At 40.4% G+C, this 20,339-nt stretch overlaps 3 protein-coding genes across 12 annotated transcripts in view; 2 read left to right on the top strand and 1 right to left on the bottom strand.

The window, feature by feature from the left end:
- Positions 1-4,910, top strand: part of LOC111873639 (guanine nucleotide-releasing factor 2) — a 45,434-nt gene extending 40,524 nt beyond the window's left edge. For all 8 annotated transcript variants that reach the window (XM_023868544.2, XM_023868543.2, XM_033755143.1 and 5 more), the window contains 2 exons: positions 2,361-2,492; positions 3,360-4,910. In XM_023868544.2, the coding sequence (XP_023724312.1) occupies positions 2,361-2,492; positions 3,360-3,489 (262 nt within the window). In that variant the 3' untranslated portion in view covers positions 3,490-4,910. The remainder of the gene's footprint in view (positions 1-2,360; positions 2,493-3,359) is intronic.
- Positions 1,150-10,785, bottom strand: LOC111873640 (hydroxymethylglutaryl-CoA synthase 1). Of its 3 annotated transcripts, none has more exons than XR_002844409.2 (2): positions 10,621-10,785; positions 1,150-1,214 (listed from the first exon to the last, which is right to left on the bottom strand). XR_002844409.2 is itself a non-coding variant. In XM_023868548.2 (2 exons), the coding sequence occupies exon 2, from the start codon at positions 10,003-10,005 to the stop codon at positions 8,587-8,589; it is 1,419 nt and encodes a 472-aa protein (XP_023724316.1). In that variant the 5' UTR covers positions 10,006-10,089; positions 10,603-10,772; the 3' UTR covers positions 8,063-8,586. The 3 variants fall into 3 exon arrangements, 2 of the variants coding, with proteins under 2 accessions (XP_023724316.1, XP_023724315.1); XM_023868548.2 differs by lacking the exon at positions 1,150-1,214 and adding an exon at positions 8,063-10,089 and having other exon boundaries at positions 10,603-10,772; XM_023868547.2 differs by lacking the exon at positions 1,150-1,214 and adding an exon at positions 8,063-10,089 and having other exon boundaries at positions 10,621-10,772.
- Positions 10,786-11,598: 813 nt separating this feature from the next.
- The window catches only part of LOC111873633 (zinc finger CCCH-type with G patch domain-containing protein), a 27,092-nt gene continuing 18,351 nt past the window's right edge, over positions 11,599-20,339 (top strand). The window contains exons 1-3 of the mRNA XM_023868532.2: positions 11,599-11,809; positions 13,893-14,138; positions 16,084-16,161. Coding sequence (XP_023724300.1) covers positions 11,756-11,809; positions 13,893-14,138; positions 16,084-16,161 — 378 coding nt within the window. The 5' untranslated portion in view covers positions 11,599-11,755. The remainder of the gene's footprint in view (positions 11,810-13,892; positions 14,139-16,083; positions 16,162-20,339) is intronic.

The following is a 20,339-nucleotide window of genomic DNA, read 5'->3' as shown; positions in this document are numbered from 1 at the left end:
AATTATAGTTTTGTATATTCTGATTTTTATGTTTTTGGACAGCAGACGAGAAGACAAAAGGTTCTGGACTGACTGGTAGCAAGCATTACCTGAATTCAAGACATAATCATAAAAAAAAAATAGAGTGTGTCCAGATTATAGGTATCCAGAATGAAACATCCCACCCATATATATACAACACAAGAAAGATATGCTGAACAATGGGCTCTGCCTCGCACGTTTAATAGGAAACTTTCTAAAAAAAAAGCAACATGACCTAGAGAGCTACAGAAAAATTTCAACATGCAGTTCCCAACACCACAATATTAATACTGTAACATGACAATATCATCACACGTTAAGATATGTTGCGGTTACAAAAGTTAGACGTACAGTATTGACTGTTATTAGTCATATTAACCGGGAATTTCAACTGTAATTTTAATTTTACATCTGTTAATTTGTTACCTGTTCAATATTATTTTTATGTCAAGTCTTAACTATTTTAAATATCAAAGTGTATTATTAGGATAGTGTAACAATATAGTCATAATATGAATTCATGTTGAATAAATGACACAACTCAGATATCTGTCACCAAGTATTCAGATATGCCTGAAGATGACCCAGGTAAGGTTCAAAACATCTAGCAACAATATCAACAGCAAAATAAAGCAGATGTTGACATGACAGTGTCTAGCTTGTTTATTTTCTGAACTTATTGTTGTGTAGACTACCTCAAATCATATTCTTTTAGTAAAATCATTATATCTCAGAAAGCATTTATTATACACATTTATGGGTTACACCATTACAAAGGGAAACTATCAGAGTTTTTTTCTGAGCAGTAAATTTTCTCAGTAAATTTCAGTGTGGGCTCCCTTGGTGGTATGATAAAAATCCAGATGATATTTGACCTCTTTCCACATTGCTTGAAGCATGTGTGGTGTTACTGTAGCCACAGCATCCCTTATGCAGGCTTTCAGGCGTTGAAGGGCATTGATCTTAACCTGGTAGAAAATGTTCTTCACATAACCCCACAAGAAAAAATCCAGTGGGGGTAAATCTGGTGACCTGGAAGGCCAAGCAGTTGGTCCGCCTCTGCCAATCCATCTCACTCTCCAGGTGATTCTAACATGGTGGTGCCCCATCTTGTTGGATAGTTTGAGATTGTAATTGGGGCAGTGCATACAGCTCCAGCATGTCCAAGTACGAACATCCAATCACAGTCTTTTCTGAAAAGAAAAACAGTTCAATCAATGTGTTGTGCATTAAGCTGGCCCACATGTTCACTTTAGGGTTGCCTCACCAACTCACATGTGACCTGTGGATTTTGACTGCCCCAAATCCTGCAGTTATACCTGTTTACAACTCCACTGACATGGAATGTCACCTCATCATAGAAGCACACATGGCGGAGGAAATTTGGTGATGTGTCAATTCTTTTTAGCATGTCCAGTCACTCGGTTTTAGTGGATGAATTATTTGAATCTTTTATGCTCATAGGCGGAGCCTTTTGTCTAGCATATCATGCAATGTTCAACATGGAATGTGTAACTGAAAGCTAGCAATACAAATTGAATTGTATGGACTTCACTGGAATGCCTCTAATGTGATTGACATTTTCTTCAGAGGTCCTTGCCTTTCCAGGAGATTTTACATGCAACAAACTACCTGTAGTTCTCAGTTTCTTGTTCCCAGGATCAAATGCTTTTCTGAATAGGAGGTTGACATTTATATTGTGTCCTAAAATGATGCTGGATAACCATAAGAGATCGAAACTCTGCTAGCCACAACACACTTTGAATCTGTTCCTGTGGTGTTGAAATCGTTTCTGGGCTTGCCAGAGGTCACCAGCTGATGCACACGGAACAGAATTTTCCTTTCCAATGACATAAACCAGATGTGTATGGCAATTGGTTTCTGAGGTATTAATATTTTATTTTGGATACCTTTCATCCAGACATGATGTAGTAGCAGTAGCATTCTGCAACATATTTGCAGTTTCAAGTAACAATGAAAAAATGTGACCCAGGTAGGATACAGTTGTATGATCTGCACACGAGTCCAGTGCATTACAGTATGAGCTAAATTACATTTTATTGTTGGATCATAAAAGTTATGTCAAATAAACATAGCATTGCATTTGTGGTACTGGCAACCTGTGTGATAGGAAAGTTGCCTTTCTGAGATCTGCCTGCAGCTGTTTATTTCTTATTGTGTTGGTAACTGTTACTGCCTCTTCTCTGTGGTCTGTTGCTCTGTGTTTGTGTTTCTGAGTTGTCCTTGTGAAGTGCTGATTCCCTGTCTAAGGGCCACTTCCATGTATGTGAAAGGTTCATTGCATTGCACACCTAATCAGGAGCGCATGTATGTTACAGAGGTCTGGTGCTGCAGGACCTTACATTTGTTCACATCGGAAACAGTGACCTGCTCCCAGATGGCTCCATCAACTTCTCAAAACGCTGGCAGCAGTTTAACATTGTTGAGAACATGAAGAGATTCAAGAAGGGGCAAGTACCTTATTATTCCAGATTCAGGACAGGTGTCTCACTCTGCATGTGGAAGGGCACTACTTATGTTTGGAAAATGTGTAGAAGTTATTGCCAAGGTGAAAATAGCGGCAGCCACCGATACACTGTCACTCACCCAGATTATAATTATTTTTGTAGGCTTATATGGGTGTGAAATTTTGTCATTCACATTGAGGCAGTGGTTTCCAAACTTTACATAATGGCACCCCACTTCTTGTGTCTGTATGAAGAACAGCTTTTCCAGTTTTCCATTTTTAAAATCAACAAATGCTAGGTCTTAATCAAACAAATGTAAGGTATTAAGCATCCAATGTCTGACAGGGGAGGGAGCTTGCTTCACACTTTTGAAACAAACACAGATTGTGGGTGAAGGGTACTGTTTTCTGGGATATAATGCCATATAATCCATTGGAAGTCAACCAGCGTTTGGGAGGAACATATCACTTCTATCTTCAGGGCCAAATAAGCCAACCAAGATACCACCATGAAAGGTGGTAAGCTGGTTTATTTGAACCTGAAGATAGAGGCGACATGTTCCTCCAAAATGTCGGTTGACTTTCAGTGGACTACATGGGGTTATATCCTAGAAGACAGTACACTTCATAACCACTGGTGAGAACCTAAAATCGTATGCAGATTGAAGGTGTATGAGAACAGGGAGCTGTGAGACGTTGACCTGTATGGGAGGATAATACTGAAATGGGGCGTGAACTAGTTTGACCTGATTTATTGATCTCAGCCAGACTTACATGACATTACATCCCAGCAGATCTCAAACAGGCAACTTACTAATGGACTGGATGATGTGCTTGCATTAGTTACACTTAATTGTTTGCCTTTTCACAGAACGTACGTGTTCAAGAAGCATGAACGCATTATTGCCTTCTTCAACAACTTTGATGAGTTCCTGTGTGAGGAGGCAATGTGGCAGATATCTGAGTCAATCAAACCCAGAGGTGGGAAGAAGGCACAGTAAACGTGGCAGTGATATGATTGTTGTGGTGTGAATGGGAGAAACACACGCATGGAGAGGAGATGGGGTCCTGGTGCCATTCAGAAACACCACCTCATGTAAAATTAAGGTTGTCCCTGTCATGGCAGGAAGCTGTATGGGGAACTTGAGTTTTAACCTCAACAGTTGACGGAGGTGGGTGGTCACCTTCAGATCCCAGCGATTTATTCCATTGCTGCTGTGCAAGAATTTCCAGGAATATTTTGTAAAAGATTTAACAGCGCTTTGACAAGAGGTCTTGTGCCCAAGATGGGAAGTTAAAAATGTATAGTTTGAATAACTGTGCCATCTCTTATTATGTGTATATAAGGTGTTACGGGAAGTGAGTTAAGTCACTAAATGTCACTTTTCAGGAAAGGAAGGAACACAATAATGTACTTCATTGTCACTGAATGGAGAGTACTGTGCTTAGAGACAGAATTTTGTGATGCACTTATCTCATTTTGGCCAACTTTTTACTTCACTCTCATTTCTGTAAGGCCAGAGCAATAGGAGAGAAGCCTGTAAGGTTTGGTTGAACCGAATCATTGCAGACCTTCCCAGACATGTTGGTTCACTGGAAAAGAAATCGTTCCCAACATTTATGATGAATATAGGTGTTTCAGTCAGTATTCTTTTGTCTCAAAGTGTACATGATACCGTGCAGTTTACTTAAAGAAGGACCAGAAAATACTCTTAAGAGTCACATTGTTTTGGCATGATTCTGAACTTACTTCACTTTGTTATACTGGATGACTGCATTAATCTGCACAATGAACAAGTGCAACGAACACCACGTCCAACTAGATGTCACATGCCAGTCTCTCATGTAGGCCTAATTTGTGATGAACTTTATTTTTGTTAGATATATTTGTTTAAATTTCAATATTTTATATCACAATGTTTATCATGGAGTTGTATTTGTCTGTTTCATATTCATTTCATTTTGATCTGCATGTGTATGTGCCTGTGGGTTTGTAGATGCTTCTTCATGTTAAACAGTTGGGTTCATGTGAGTGTGGCTCAAGGGAGCTGGAAGCATATCACTGAAACTGCTGAGGGACGCTTGTACATTCCAGCCCTCAATTATACTGCATGTTCCTTAATGAATATTAAATTATTGGCATTAATAATAGGCAACTTTTAACTGTGGCTTGAAAATGTTGATGTGTCCACACAATTTTTTTACCTTTCTAATTAGAGTTAATAATGCTGTGCACTGAAATAGTTTGTCACTGGTCATCTGTTGTCTCGTTTTTCTCTTAAGGTTTGTTTCATGAAACTTTGGATGCTGATACTGTCAGGTTTGGAATTTCAGTATATACTTCCCAATGTTGTATTTTAGCGTCCTGTTGCACTGATTTTCATCCATGATATGTATACAGTGGCCGTCTTATACCGCACTCAATTTCACCTGTTACTTCATATGTTTCGGCAACATAGTGCCATCATCAGGTGCCCTAATTATGCTAATCTATTGCATTGCTTGCCATTATATGTCTTTATAAAATTATTTAAAAAGTGCGTATTCATCAGCTACAAGACATGGTTTACACAGAATATAAGAAAAACGACCCCCATAGTGGAAGAACCACACGCAAGTTTTAATTAAGACACATAAGATGAATAATCTTAACAAGTTTTAGTGTGTGTAAATTTATTATAGCTGATGAATACGCACTTTTTAAATAATTTTATAAAGACATATAATGGCAAGCAATGCAATAGATTAGCGTAATTAGGGCACCTGATGATGGCACTATGTTGCCGAACCATGTCGTGAAGTAACAAGTGAAATTGAGTGCACTACAAGACGGCCACTGTGTACATATCATGGATATACTTCCCAGTTTCATTATATGTACAAATGACTGGATTCATTTTTATTTAATATGGAAGAAGGCAGTACATGAATAGTTAATGGTTGTCACTTGCAAATTTTAGCAGATCAGAACTTCATACAATTTCTCACCCCTTTTCCTTGTGATATATCAACATGAAGGGATAAAATGTACAGGTAATTTGTCATGTGATGTGAAGTAGACTCCTGTATGTACTCAGAAGGGAAGGACAAATAGTTTTGCTGCTGTAATGGCTAAATCACATAATTTTTCTTTCATGACTAATTTAGCCAGTTATGCTGCATATCTTGACCATGCATCTGGCAGTTCCCGTTAGCCACTGTGCGCAAAAGAGGAAGTAGAATTTGGGAGGTAAACTGTGCTTTTGCACCAAGCAATGAATGTATATAGGGATATACAAGTAAAGCTCCATGCCTGCTTAAGCTTGGCATGAATTAGAATTAGTAGCCAGCTTCACATTTGGCTGCTCAAGCCCTGAGCAAAGCGCACCCTGTACCAGCTGGTCCCCAGAGTGAATCTGGACAGTCATGCCAGAACCTAACAGTGAACGGGGAATGAAATAATCAGGTACTGTCATTTAGGATTTGGGTAACAAATGAGACTGAAATTAAGATCTTCTGATGTGAGATGCAGTGTACTTTGGTAGATGGGTACAAACGTTTCAGAGAAACAGCCTCCCGTCTTAGGATACAAATGGAGACGGCTTGTTCCTCAAAAACTCTGACACCAATCCCAGAAAACTATAAAATCACTACTCACTGCTGTGAGATGCTCAGATCTCTGAAAGCCACAGAACAATCCTGTCATCCCAATTCTCATTCGTTCTGTTCTCAGAATTCCAGTGCTTCAATGTGTGACTGAATGGGGGAGACATTATCAAGCTTACCTGTGCAGTTTGTTTTTTAATTTGTATCTCTTGTCGACTGGCAGTTTGCTATGTAAATGGTTGTAAAAATCACGTTTCTTGGTTATGCATTATTTTCTTTGATATTTTCATCTTTTGCTGTATAATACTGTATAATATATTTTTGTAACTTATTGTTGTGTAATTATACTTTTATTATATAAAGCTCTTTTGTAATGTGTGATGTGAATATACAGTGTACAAATTGCTGCTCTGTTTATTACTTTGAGCTTGTTGTTATGCATACACAGCAGTTGTGTCTTTCATAATACTAAGTCAGCCTGAGAACCACTTTGTTTTCTTGTAGCATGTAATCTGCTGCACACCTGTCTCATTGTTTTGTTCCCTCATTAAACCCAGTGCAAGCAACTCCTTGGAAGGAGAGGAATAGAAAGGAGGATACTATTAAAATCAATTTGACAGAAATAACTTCTGAATATTATGTACAAACTGGCTCCGGATTGGATCCAAGCCAGAGAGTGTGAACACAATGACAGACCATCATGTTCTGCAATAAATACATGAATATCAGCTGCCCAAAGAAAACACTTCTCTTTTATCAAAAATGTAATCAATAAGTTTCTGCTACATGTTTAGAAATAAACTCTCTTAAGTTACACTGCATTATAAATTAGCATTAATCACAGCTAGTATCCACAAAATGTAACTTTTCTGTTTCCTGCCAGGGACTTAACAGAGAACACCCAAAGGTATTATAAAATTTACTCCATACTGTTGCCAAGATGCACAGCCACAGCTGTTAAGAGTGATGGACAAGTGTCGCAGTAAGAATCTTTTGATATGATTCAAATTCTCATTTCCATAGTTCGTTATGATACATCATGTCACTGACAAAGAAAGCACACTTGGTGCATCTTGTAATAAAATGTAAGTAAAGGTATCCCTGTAACAGGCCATGGAGGCCCATAGGGTTGTGAGATGTTGAGAGACAATTGGCTCATAGATGGTGGCAAGGTCGTCAGCCCTAAGTGCCAGCTGCCCTTTACCCCCAAGAATATTCCTGGTACTCATTCTGTTAGAGGCTGGGTTGACCCCAGGGCCATAGTGCGGCTGGAAGGATTAGGTCAATTGAAAAAAGTGCAATGGCCTCATCAGGACTTGAATCCACGACCTTCTGGCTTGTAGCATAGTGCCCCAGCATCTTGTAATAAACATCAGAAATGTGACATGAAAATACCCAAATTCCACTGCAATTAAGACCTGTATCTGGAACTTCACACTTGCTTAGAAGTAAGGATTTGTGCAAAACATGCATTTTGCAACCTCACAGAGCACTTCAGAAATTACAGAAGTGTTTGGGAGGGGGGGAGTGTGATTAATCCTTTGAGATGTATCTGCTGGTGATAGGCACAAGGTAAAACTCCACATATTAAATTTAGTACTGGACAGAGATGGTTACAATTAATGCCACAGCTTCCTGAATCAATGGAGAGGAGCCTGGGTGGATCTTCACATTGTTCTGGACAGAGTTACTATGGTTAATACACATTCCTGCAAGGCTGCTGTCTATGTAATGCATTTTCTGTTGGGTGAAATTAACTGCTAGCAAATGACTCCATGATGATTACTGGTTTGAATCTTGCTTCATATTTGTATCCAGAAACTGCAAAAAAAAGTCCCCTGCAGAAGTATTCAGTTGATTATTCGACTGAGACCTCAATAACTCCAAGTGTCATCCTTGTATCAACCGTAGTTGCCTCCTAAAAGCAACTTACACATGTTGCCAGCTTCTGTTATACAAATTACAAGATACACAATGAAACAAGGCACATTACTGAAACTACTTTAATAAAAGCTGTAAATTTATTTATAACCACAGTAACTGAGCCAACAAAGAATATACTTCTCCCGCGCTCCTACCAACACTAGCACAGTTCATAAGTTGGTCCCACTGTAACAGGTAAGCCATGCCTCCTCTTCAGCTGCATTACAGCATTCTGTTTTTTGGACACCATGCGTCTGATGATGAATGGATCTGCTCTGTGCTGCTCCAACCTCGAATTCCACTCAACCCCAACAGACGTAAACGGTACTTACTCAGAATTAACATGTTTACACAGGGTACCTTAGGTATGCAGAATAGTAATCTGCGTATTATATATATATGTGGTTAAATGTTACTTATGTGGCTTCTCTTAATTTGATGAAACCAAACAAATATTTAAAATGGCATATTCATAAGAGGCAAGAGACATCCTTGTTCCTGGACCTACACACTAAAACTGCACTTCTGCAGAGTATGATGTTCAGCAATAAGGATGGGCACATTTGTGAAATACTGAAGCAGAAGAATCCTCAGGTAGAGAGCCCATTGTGGGGCACCTGCTTATATGAGCGGCGGTGCATCTCATCCACTTTATCCAGGTACCATGTGCCAGGGAACAGTACATCCAGTGAGCCCTGTGGTGTGTAGGGGGCCTTGTGGTGGTTGTTCTCACGTGTCTCCATGATGCTGTTGAACTCTTCAGGGGGAATCTTGTGGCGTAGTTCAAGCTGTGGTTTGACATGTTTCAAATTATCCACAAGGCGCTTCAGAGGTGACCCTGGGTTGCCATCCAAAGATACACATAGGGAGAACATGGATGAGGCAAAACCTGACCCATAAGAGAACAAAGCCACACGCTTTCCTGCCAGCTCCTGGGCACCTCTGCTGATTAGCAATGATACAAGGCCTCCATATAGGGATGGGGTATACATGTTGCCAACCTGATTTGCCACTAACAGTGATGGCTGCGTCTTTTCCTCAAAAGCACTTTTACTCAGCGTCATGAATGCTTTCTCAATGTCTCGATCAAAATACGTGTCCTCCAGCTTTACATTCTTGAAAGCCCCTAGTCCAGGATACTGAATGGACCGTTCTTCTTCTGATGCTCGAACAAAATCATTGAGCATGAGTCGAGCCAATGATTTCTGTACCAGCTTGCAATATGGAACATGAAACAGGACAGCATCCAGATGCTTCAACCCAAAGCGCTCTTCATTATGCTTCTGGATCTTGGAGCAAAACAGCTGGTAGCACTGGTCTAAGGCACTCAAATAGCACTGAATTGACAACTTCCCATCCACAGTTGGGTACTCTGACATCAGGTCTGGCTTGTAGAAGTCATACACATGCCTCATGTGTGTGGCACGCACACCGCGTTCCAGAACCAGGGGTGCATTTGGCCCTACCAACATGGCAATGGCCCCGGCTCCTCCTGTGGGCCTCGCATTTCCCTTAGCATACACGGCAATGTCAGCTGCCACCACCAGGGCAAAGCGGCCATCCCATGCACTGGACTCAACCCAGGCCACACTGTTGAAGAGCGCAGCAGTACCCCCATAGCAGGCATTTATGGTATCCACGCCCTCAATATCAGTGTTGCCACTCTCCTCAAACAGTTGCATCAACACAGTCTTAACACTCTTGGACTTATCCAGGATAGTTTCTGTCCCCACCTCAAGGCGCCCGATGCTGGAGTACGAGATGCTGTTCCTCTCCATAAGCCTCCAAACCACAGTGAGACAGAGTGAGTTGATGTCCTCACGATCCGTGCAGAAGCCCATGCAGGCCTGCCCCAGCCCCACAGTGTACTTCCCTGCTGCCACCTTGTCATAGGCCTCCAATTCAGCCTGATCCACATATTGTGATGGAAAGATCAGTTCCATGGCAACTATGCCCACATCAGCAGGCCACTGTCCCATCTTGGTGTACTGCTCACCTCTGTCTAGCATGTAAGTGTGCTAGGGCTCTGTCTTGACCTCCTTACAGCAAAGTGACACTACTGACTGTGGCTCTGAATGCCCTGAAAACATGTCCTACAAACCTAGGTCAAACAAACGTTAGCATTGGGTATCAATTAGTTCTACAGTTACACGTGAAATACTACTGCTCTTTAATAGTAATTAAAAGCTATTTACTTAAAAGTTTTACACATGTTTCGACCAATGTGGTAATCATCAGGTCTTAAAAATAATGGACGAGTAAACCGCTGTTTTTTGTATCGCTGCTTAGGTTTTTAAAATAAAATTGTTATGGAGCATTAGTATTGCATGCGAGACTGTAGAACTAATTAATACCAAATGAAAATGCAACAGCATACTACAACATAATATTATGAGCAGTAGCATTGGGGTCACGGCTTGCCTGAATTGAGTACAATGGCTACGATCAGCTGGTTTCATCGAAAAGTAGCATTTGCGTTATGCAATTTAACAAAATTAATCTTCCTTCTTCTCTAAAGTAATATTATATTATTGAAAAATTTCCTTCCTTTACCATATACAAATACTTTACAATTACATCACTTCCTTCTGTATACAGCTACATACCATTCTTTCTCAACCTACCTCATGTAAAGTATGCTCATCGGCTGCATTCCTGCGCGTGCCCTCCTGAGCTCGTGAGCTCCTGAGTGCTCCTCTCCTGAGCTCCTAAGTACGATTCATTCTCGTCATCCACGTCATATAGGTTAAATTCAAGATGAAGAAAACATGAAAGAACTTTAGAGCATAGAAGAGAATTTATTTACATTCCAAAGATCCTTCAAAGGCCTAAGCCAAGGGTGTAGTAGGACATGTCATAATAGAACTATAATACTCGTTTCTAATGCAGATATAAATACGTATACAGACGTATCAGTCTCGGTAGGGTTAAGAATTTTCTCTTCTTCACGTCGTCCAGACCGGTTCTAAGGTCTACTCAGCCGTCTAACCAATATGTACTGGAGGCTCTTTCCCCTGGTTTAAAGTGCTGTTCGTGAAACAGACCACTCTGCTCCAACTTAGTGCTATGTGAGCTATGAAAATGATTTGCCGTCTAAGATATGACGCCGTGTAGTGTGGAATAAGAGGGTGGAAGTGGCAAGAGACTGGAAGGAAATACGCAATGAAGAGCTTTACAATTTTTATAATTTGTTACATGTTACGATAGCCTAATGAAGGAGGCCGATATGTGTAGGGCATGTGGAAAGCATGGCAGAAATGAAAATTGCATCTAGAGTTCTGGTTGAAGAGTCCTAATGAAAGAGATCAATCAATTCGACTACCTTGGAGTAGCCATAAAGATGATGCATCTGCATGAAGTAGACTGAGGATTGTGAACGGTTCAGCTGGCTCAGGATCGCTCAGGATAGGGATCAGTGAAAACAGTGAAAGGACCTTATGAAAGTTCTAAAGAGGGAGACAATATGTTCCACCGAAATATTGGTATCCACGGATGACAACTGCACGGTGTCATAACCCGTAGACTGTCACATGAAATATAAAACGACATTGAACTTCATGGCTACTATTTATGGTCACGACACACTGTATTGTACCGAGCTGTACTGATTGTAACCGTGGGGGAGTGGAATGATTCTGTTTGTTCAGTGTGGCAGTTGTTCACCAGTTTGTGCGTTTTTAATAATAAATATATTTCCTAGCTTTCAAAGTTGACGTGGAGTAAGTTTTTACTCATAATAATTAATTATTGAATTAAACAATGGCTGAAGACGTTACGACCCTTCTCCAAGCACTTTCTCAGTATGAAACCCAGGTAAGTATCAGATGCACAAATACATTAATTGTGAAATATTATACCATTCATATAAAACATTTGTAATATTTACTCTTATATGTACGCCACTTGATACTGTAAACTCAGTTATTGATTACGTTCTGAAATTTGTAAGAAACGAAAAGAAAAACAAGTGTACACTAATTACATTTCAGTCGAATAAGTTATCAGTATTAATGCAACCAGCCAATAAATTGTTTGTTAGGCTGCGTACTGTATCATTAGAGAAGTTTAATGCTTCAGACATGGTCAAATCGTGACTTCTAATAATGTAAATATAGTAAAAAAGAAGGTAAATTTAGTTGCCCTCTATGAAGACTTGTCTCATGGATAGACTTCATTGAGGAAGCAGCCTTTCAGGCCTTGAAATAAATGAATAAATTATGAGTGAACTATAAATTCCACAAGTAACAGACTTTATAGAACAGTTTAGAAGAAACTGGATAGAACAAGTTGACAGGATTCCAAGAAAGGATCTTAAAATATTAATCAAAAATAAAAAGTTTGGGAAGACTAGTGAAATGATGGAAGGGTTCTGTGTGTAATATCTGTAGTAGGTCTTAGTAGATCTAATGCTAGAAAGGATAATGATGATACACACACACATACATGACTGCAAATATTGTAGTCCCCTGTAAAATTATTAGCCCCATGGAGTGAGTGTTCATGACCACTGAGTGAACCAGTGACACTTTCATTGGCCCTTAACTTTACTTACTTTCTTATGATCAGTCAAGTCAGTTGCATAAAGACAACTGTTCTGTGGCCATGAAATCTATTTAACACTTTTGCAGGAATGTGAGTTGTAAGTTTCAGAATCCAGTGTTGTCAGTAAGTTTGCCAGCTGCAACGTGACCTTCATTCTGATATTTGAGGTTGTTACAGTGACTATGAAGAGCTCTATCTTCTGGGATGTAATGTCATGTAGTCCACTGAAAGTCAACAGATGTTTCAGAGAACATGTCACTTCCATCTTCTGGGTTAATGCAAGCCCTTCACCCTGAAGATAGAAGTGACATGTTCTCTGAAACGTTGGCTGACTTTCAGTGGACTACATGACATCATATCCCAGAAGCTAGAACTCTTCATGACCACCGCTGTGAGAACCTCAGATCCAGAACAGAGTTTATTCACATTTTGTCGATCATATACAAGACTATGCCAAGGATTTAGGACATGTCATATTGCTGTAAGTTTAAGTATAAAATTGGTTGTTAGAGCTATTTACAGTCATCTTGTTCCACAGTGATATTATGTTATGCCAAATACCAAATAGGTTGATCTGAAAGTAGTGTTTTAGACTTGTACTTATGAGGCACTTGATTTCAATCTCAGCTGTCTGTCCTCACTGACATTTATCGTGGTTTGTCTTGGTCCCTCCAATGAAATGCTAGGATAGTACTTGGCCATGGCTGCTTCCTACCAAACCCTTCCTAGTTCTTTAGCCATCCTACCATCCAGTACTGAAACCAGCAGCAAATAACCCTTCCCTGCCCTCAAAAAATAACAGCTACTGAAAGAGAAGGAATTAGTGTCAAAAAGGTCTTTGTAAAAAATTAACAGTCTTCAAAAACTTTTTAATGAAATACAGTTTTGTATGCAGTAACAGGAGTGAGATAAGAGATAAGTTTTCAGTTTCTTTTTTAACATCATTTGCACTTGAGATATTTTCCCGAAGATTGTGTATATCCCCTGGGTCCCGAGTGTGTTGAGATTCTCTTCTGGCTCCTCATAGTTTTGATGTGTGTCTCCAACAATGCAGACTTCACATGGTGAACATCCTTCTTAGGTCCATATTTTGCCAAACTTTGGTTTTCAGACATACAGTACTCTTGTTCTTCCTTCAAAATTAATGAAATTGCTGTTTTCAGAAGCTCATTTGTTGGTTGGTATCTTGTAAAGCAGGCGAGTCAGTAAGAGTCTTTCAGTTGAATTATGACATGTCAGTTCCTGCACATGTAATTTTCTTAATTTTGTAATTAACTAAGCTTTAGTTTCTTATCACTGTTCCCCAGGTATTTAGATATTCACAGGTGCTGACTGCAGATATTCTGTGTCTCAGTTGTCACAGGTGCAGCTGGCAGTTGCTGCGTCACCACCAGGTCCTGACTGTGACAGCCTTGTCTCCTTGCAGTCAGACATTGAAGAACTGATATTGTTAACGAGGGAAAACCTGATGAGCATCCAGAAACAAATGAAGGAGAGAGGCTTACCTACAGAGGCAGGAGATGCCAGTCACTCTGATAAAGGCTCATCAGAACAGACAGGAACTGCTGATCACTTCGATAAAGAGTATGCCCTGTTGAAGGTGAGCCAGAGATGCTGCATGCTCCATTAGACTGTTTGCCCACAGATAAGGGAAAAAGAGTATATCTACATATGTCACTTATGTATGTTCAGTTGGGTTGAAATTGAGCATGTGACATGCACTCCTTTCTGATTCAGACAATTTCTGTTTTCCTGGTATACGTATCTGACTGCTTGTTCTCGCCCTTTATTTGTTAGGCTCTGGTGGACAGTTGTGTTTCTCCTGTTTGTCACAGCGCTTGATAATATAAGAAATAACCGTTTTTCCCAGGTTTGGATTGTTTTGTTACTTCTGCACAGAGGCATCCAGTCTGCTGTTACATGTTTGCATACTACTCGTACTGTGGGTACAATGTGGAAATGTTATTTTGGATGATAGTAAAGAACAGAGCATGTCGCCCTAACGTTCCTCTTCCCTCAGTCTCCCCTTTAAGGCACCAAGATGAATGACATGAACAATGTTAATCTTCTCCCTTGAATATCAGTGTTTTGGTTGTTATTGTCATGTGATGGAGTGTGGTGAGGTTTGATTGATGACTGAATTTATTGCATTGTTTGATACAGTGTATGACTACACTTTGCCGTTTTACTATTTTACTCACACACACACACACACACACGAGTCATGTCTTCACTAGCTGTTGCTTGGTAACGTGGCTTCTGATGGCAGATGTTCGCCTTCCTCCGGGTTCCAAACTGTCCCTGGCCTAAGCTGCCAGCTTCTAACAGTAACAGCTCACAACAACATAACTGCAGCAGTTCTCGAACTAACTGCAACAGCTAGCTGGTCCTGCTTATAACATGATTTATTTAAACGGTCTTGCAGTGCATACACTCATTTATCTCCTTCTTTCCCTCGCACTACATGTTTCGGCATAATAATGCCATCTTCAGGTGCTTACTCATCCACGCCAAACTAGTTCATTGCATGCCTTGTCCTCATATTAAAATAACTAAAATATATATCTATCATACACATTGTCAAATGTCAAACGTTAAAAATGTTAAAATTGTTCAGGATACCACATCGCTACGTCACACCTCACTACGCCAGTCACGCCCATTCTCCTCTGTTGGAGCACTCCTTCACTATCATGTGTGTGTTGTGCTTTTGTTGTGTCTTGCTCCTGTGACTGCGTGTGTATAACATGTGTGTATAACAACACACACATGATAGTGAAGGAGTGCTCCAACAGAGGAGAATGGGCGTGACTGGTGTAGTGAGGTGCGACGTAGCGATGTGGTATCCTGAACAATTTTAATATTTTTAACGTTTGACGTTTGTCAATGTGTATGATAGATATATATTTTAGTTATTTTAATATGAGGACAAGGCATGCAATGAACTAGTTTGGCGTGGATGAGTAAGCACCTGAAGATGGCATTATTATGCCGAAACATGTAGTGCGAGGGAAAGAAGGAGATAAATGAGTGTATGCACTGCAAGACGGTTTAAATAAATCATGGACTTAAATCAGTGCAACAGGACGCTAAAATATAACACTGCTTATAACATCTTGGCATGGACCACATGGAAAACACGTTTTCCACAATTACTTCATTGTTGCGTTTGTGTCTGTTGTCATGACCACATGATTGCCACTGAGCCATCATTGCCTAGCAGCAGCTGTTGTTTGCAGAGACATTCCCCTAGCAATGGCTGTCTTTGCTGGCTTCACAATTCTTGTGGTAGGGTGAGACTCAGTCTCTTATTACTTATGCCACAAGTTGGCTCATTTTAACAGTTCTGGATGACATGAAAAAGAATGGAACACTGGTAGACACCTGCCCCAATGTCACTTTGTCTGCCACAAACGCCATGTTGACCACCCCTGGATTGAATACAGGCTTCCACAGTCAGATGCTGGCAACTGACTGCCTACCTGAGCAATGGTGTGGATTGAGCAGACAATAAGTGTCAGTAATTATTATGATCTATTGCACAGGCTGAGTTGGAAGAGGTGGAAGCTACACATGACAGTGCACCAGAAACTGTACAAGGCGGCAGCACAGCTGATATCCAGGTTAGATATGTCCTCGTCAACATTCCAGTGCACTCTGGCTGATGTCTGTGCTGTGGTTTGAATGTGCAGAATCAGCTTTGTGAGTCTGTGTGACAACAGTATGCAGTTTCTGAGATGTGACATTTTCATGATGGTGAATAGTAAGGTTATGGTCTCATGGGATGTGACACCATTTAGTTTGATAGATATTAACATTCTGGAGGAACCTGGTTCCTGCATCTTCAAGACTGAAGTCACTTCTGCTGCACTGAAGGTAGTTTGAGCATTTTCTTCCAAAAGTTTGATGCCTGTATAGAGTCACACGTGAGGAGACTGTAATCATCATGCGGGTTGTGTTCACACATTCATCGCAGGAAGGCAGGTTCCTGCTTGTATGGCTTCTGCACAAGCCAGTGAGATCTAAGTAACTGGATTTGCATGCTTTAGCTATTGCTGTAATGAAGAGTGACATTATAGGCATCTTGACAAGATATAATTACCTCATGTGGTTAAACAGTAACACAGAAAAGGAGAATTCTAAGAGGAAGGTGCTTCACCTTACTGAGTGTTACGGCAGGTTTATGCTGAGTGAGTACAATGGTAGATATGTGCTGTGTGCTGTAACATTAGAAAAACTACATTGTGCTTACATATTATATTAATTAATTTGTGTGATTCTCACAGTAAACAGAAATTCTTCCTCTGCATCTCACTGACTGGTTGATACACTAAAACCTGTCTTAAATGGAATCTGAAGGGACCAGAAAAAATTTCCGCTGAAGCCAGGTTTCCGTTTAATCAAGGTATACTATAATAACTGAACCAGGACATAAACGTATTTGAGACAAAACAAAGCAACATGCTCATTAATTTATTCACACTATAATCATTGAACACATGCAAACATTACACTGAACAGGAAAAAATTGCAGTACTCACTTTTTATAATTTTACCAGAACTCCAGCAGAGTTGTTTGCATGCAGTTTGCTCTCATGGCTGCCTGACTTTCCACAAACACTTTAGCTTGAGAAATTAGGGTAAGCATGTCTGAATCATTCTGTTGCATGGCAAACTCCTGCAGTACCTTTAAACTGTTGGCAGCATCCTGATAAGTCTTCACTGTACACTTTTCTTCCTCTATCTCAATGTCATTTTCCTCTGCTTCCTCTTCCTCCTCCTCTATTCCTTTTCGATTTTCTCTAAAATTCTCAACTAATGCAGGGTGTGGCAGCATAATTTGCTGATTTGAAGAGTCAATAAAACAAAAGATGTTATAGGTATTCTTAATTATTTTAAACTCCATATTCTACAACATTGGAAATTTACGTTTACTCTGTTTTAAAATTGTATCCAACAAGTTGTGCCCCCCCATTGGTCATACACTGATTTGCCTGAATTCTGAAGTTTTGGTCGACTCTTTCCAGCATAGCAATGGGTATGTTGGCTATGGCTTGGCGAATATTCTCCTTCAGGTGAGCAAGGGTCCTTGGACGATCGGTGTACACGAGGGATTTCAGATACCCCCATAAGAAATAGTCACAAGGGGCTATATCGGGTGAGCGTGCCGGCCACTGAAGATCGCCCCTCAAAGAAATCAGGCACCCAGGGAAGTGTTCCCACAAAACACACATTGCAGTTCGTGCCGTGTGTGCTGTGGCTCCATCCTGCTGAAACCACACATCCCCAACATCCATTTCATCAAGACTTGGCAAAAAAATTCTTCGATCATTTTCACATAGCAAACAGAATTCACTGTAACTGCAACCTCATTCTCTTCAAGAAAGTACGGACCAATAATCCCTACTCTCGACAGTGCACACCAAACAGTTACACGTTCACAATGAAGGGGCCTCTCGTGAAGTTCTTGGGGATTGTTATCACTCCATTAGCGCATGTTTTGCTTGTTCACGCATCCAGAAAGATGGAAATGAGCCTCGCCACTAAAGAACACAAGCGCATTATCAGGCAAAGTTTCAAGGAACGCTTCACATGCATGTTGCCGAGCAGCAACATGGCTCCATCCTGCTGAAACCACACATCCCCAACATCCGTTTCATCAAGACTTGGCAAAAAAAATTCTTCGATCATTTTCACATAGCAAACAGAATTCACTGTAACTGCAACCTCATTCTCTTCAAGAAAGTAGGGACCAATAATCTCTGCTCTTGACAGTGCACACCAAACAGTTACACGTTCACAATGAAGGGGCCTCTCGTGAAGTTCTTGGGGATTGTTATCACTCCAGTAGCGCATGTTTTGCTTGTTCACGCATCCAGAAAGATGGAAATGAGCCTCGCCACTAAAGAACACAAGCGCATCATCAGGCAAAGTTTCAAGGAACGCTTCACATGCATGTTGCCGAGCAGCAAAATCGCGTTCAGTGAGTTCTTGCACCACAGCCAACTTGTAAGGATGAAAGTGGAGGTCATCATGAAGAATTCGCCTCACAGAACGATCAGACATTCCAAGGGCAGCTGCATGGTTGCTTGCTGAGGAGATCGCAAAAAAGACTGCCTTACCATCGATGTTTTGGAGTGATCTGACAGGCCGTTCCCCTGATCTTCTCTTTTCCACACTGCCAGTTCTCCCGAATGTGTTTGCCCACGTAACAGTCAATTGACAACCAGGAACACGAGCTCGGGCAGAAATATTGAAGTGCGCACGGAATGCTCGCTGCGTGGTGACGATTGAGCGACCGTTAGAAAAAGTAAGCCTCTACGGCAAACGCATGCTGTTCCTTCATCCAACGCATTCTCGGTACTAAAGTGGAAGGAAGAACAAACTTCCCTACCCACCCATTCAAATGAGACCATCTGTACCCTCTAACGGCCAAACCTTGCTTCCTGGCACCAAATTCAAATCAGCAAATTATGCTGCCGCACCCTGTACATCCATATCCATTGTGTCTGGTTCTGTTTGCACGTCTTTGTCTATGTCTATGTCTACATATATGTTGATGTAGTCCTCAGCATTGCAGTTACTGAAAACAGCTTCATTCATGCAATGTTGTAAGTCCTGGTCGTTGTCATTTTCTACACTAGGAGTAACTTCTACCACAGAAAATCCTGCTTTTTTGAAACACTTTGTCACAGTTTCTGGTAACAACTTCTTTACTGCTTGACTTAGCCAAATAACCATGTCTAGAACCGAGACAGTTCTTGCAAGTTCAGAGGGAGGTGATGTAGAATCTGTATTGACGAGCAAAGATTGCATTAATAATTTTTCGCCCTCACACTGACAAACCACTCACACACTATTTCATTAACGTTTTCGATTGCAGTTTTCTTAAGTTCTCTTTTTATTTTTCCATTAGCACAAGTTTCCCACCGCTTTAAAATTTCCGTTTTCTTCATTAGAATCTCATACACTTGAGTTTTACCGACGTTAAACATCTTCATGATCTTTAATTGTTTTTTGCATCCTGTTGTGTATTTAATCAATATTAGAGTCAGTTTTACCGACCACACAACATATTTTTATTATTATTATTACACTACATGTTTCGACCTCAAGAGGTCATCCTCAAGTGTACGAACACAGCTGTATAATTACACGCAATCACATTCGTCTTCTCACTTATTCAATCCTGTATCTTATTCAGGTCCACGCTCAATAATATATCAAGCTCACTCACAAAACACAAGTTAAAATATTATTCTAAATGTCAAAATTTAAAATTTATGAATCGAATTTCGATTCAGATCACTAGTTATGCTTTCACTTTCACTTGTTATTCAGTCACTTCCTACTTACGCTCATCACTGCGTCAAGTTCACTTTAACTAGTTTAATTATATTATTGGTTAAAAGTTCATGAATTAAAGTTCAATTTTATTATATTGATTGCACTTTTCACTTTTTGGAGGTCTCGCTGTTCTTCCGCATCCTCTGATGTTGCTGGATCTGTTACGGTCCTTGTTGTGATGGCTACTGATGTGTCTTACTTGTTCGGTTGGTTCCTGTAGGGTATTAGTGGGGGTGGTGGGGGGGGTTGCGGGTAGGGATGGTGTTCTGAGAAGATAAGTAGGTGATTTTGGGATATTTCTTGCGTCTGATTTGTTTTTATTAGGATATCATAAATTGGGTTGTAACTACAGTCAACTCTCGATTATCCGGGGGCGGATTAACTGGTTTGCGGCTTAACTGGGACTACTGAGGCTTTTTTGAGGCTTATATGTTGTTTAATATTCATTCACTTT

This window comes from Cryptotermes secundus, unplaced genomic scaffold, assembly GCF_002891405.2.
Source record: "Cryptotermes secundus unplaced genomic scaffold, Csec_1.0 scaffold678, whole genome shotgun sequence".
Lineage (NCBI taxonomy): Eukaryota > Metazoa > Arthropoda > Insecta > Blattodea > Kalotermitidae > Cryptotermes > Cryptotermes secundus.
Note: the sequence above shows the minus strand (reverse complement) of the source record. Positions and strands in the feature narration are given on the sequence as shown.

Excerpts from the sequence above, each read along its gene's own strand:
- LOC111873640 (XM_023868548.2), bottom strand. The coding sequence starts at position 10,005 with ATGCTAGACAGAGGTGAGCAGTACACCAAGATGGGACAGTGGCCTGCT.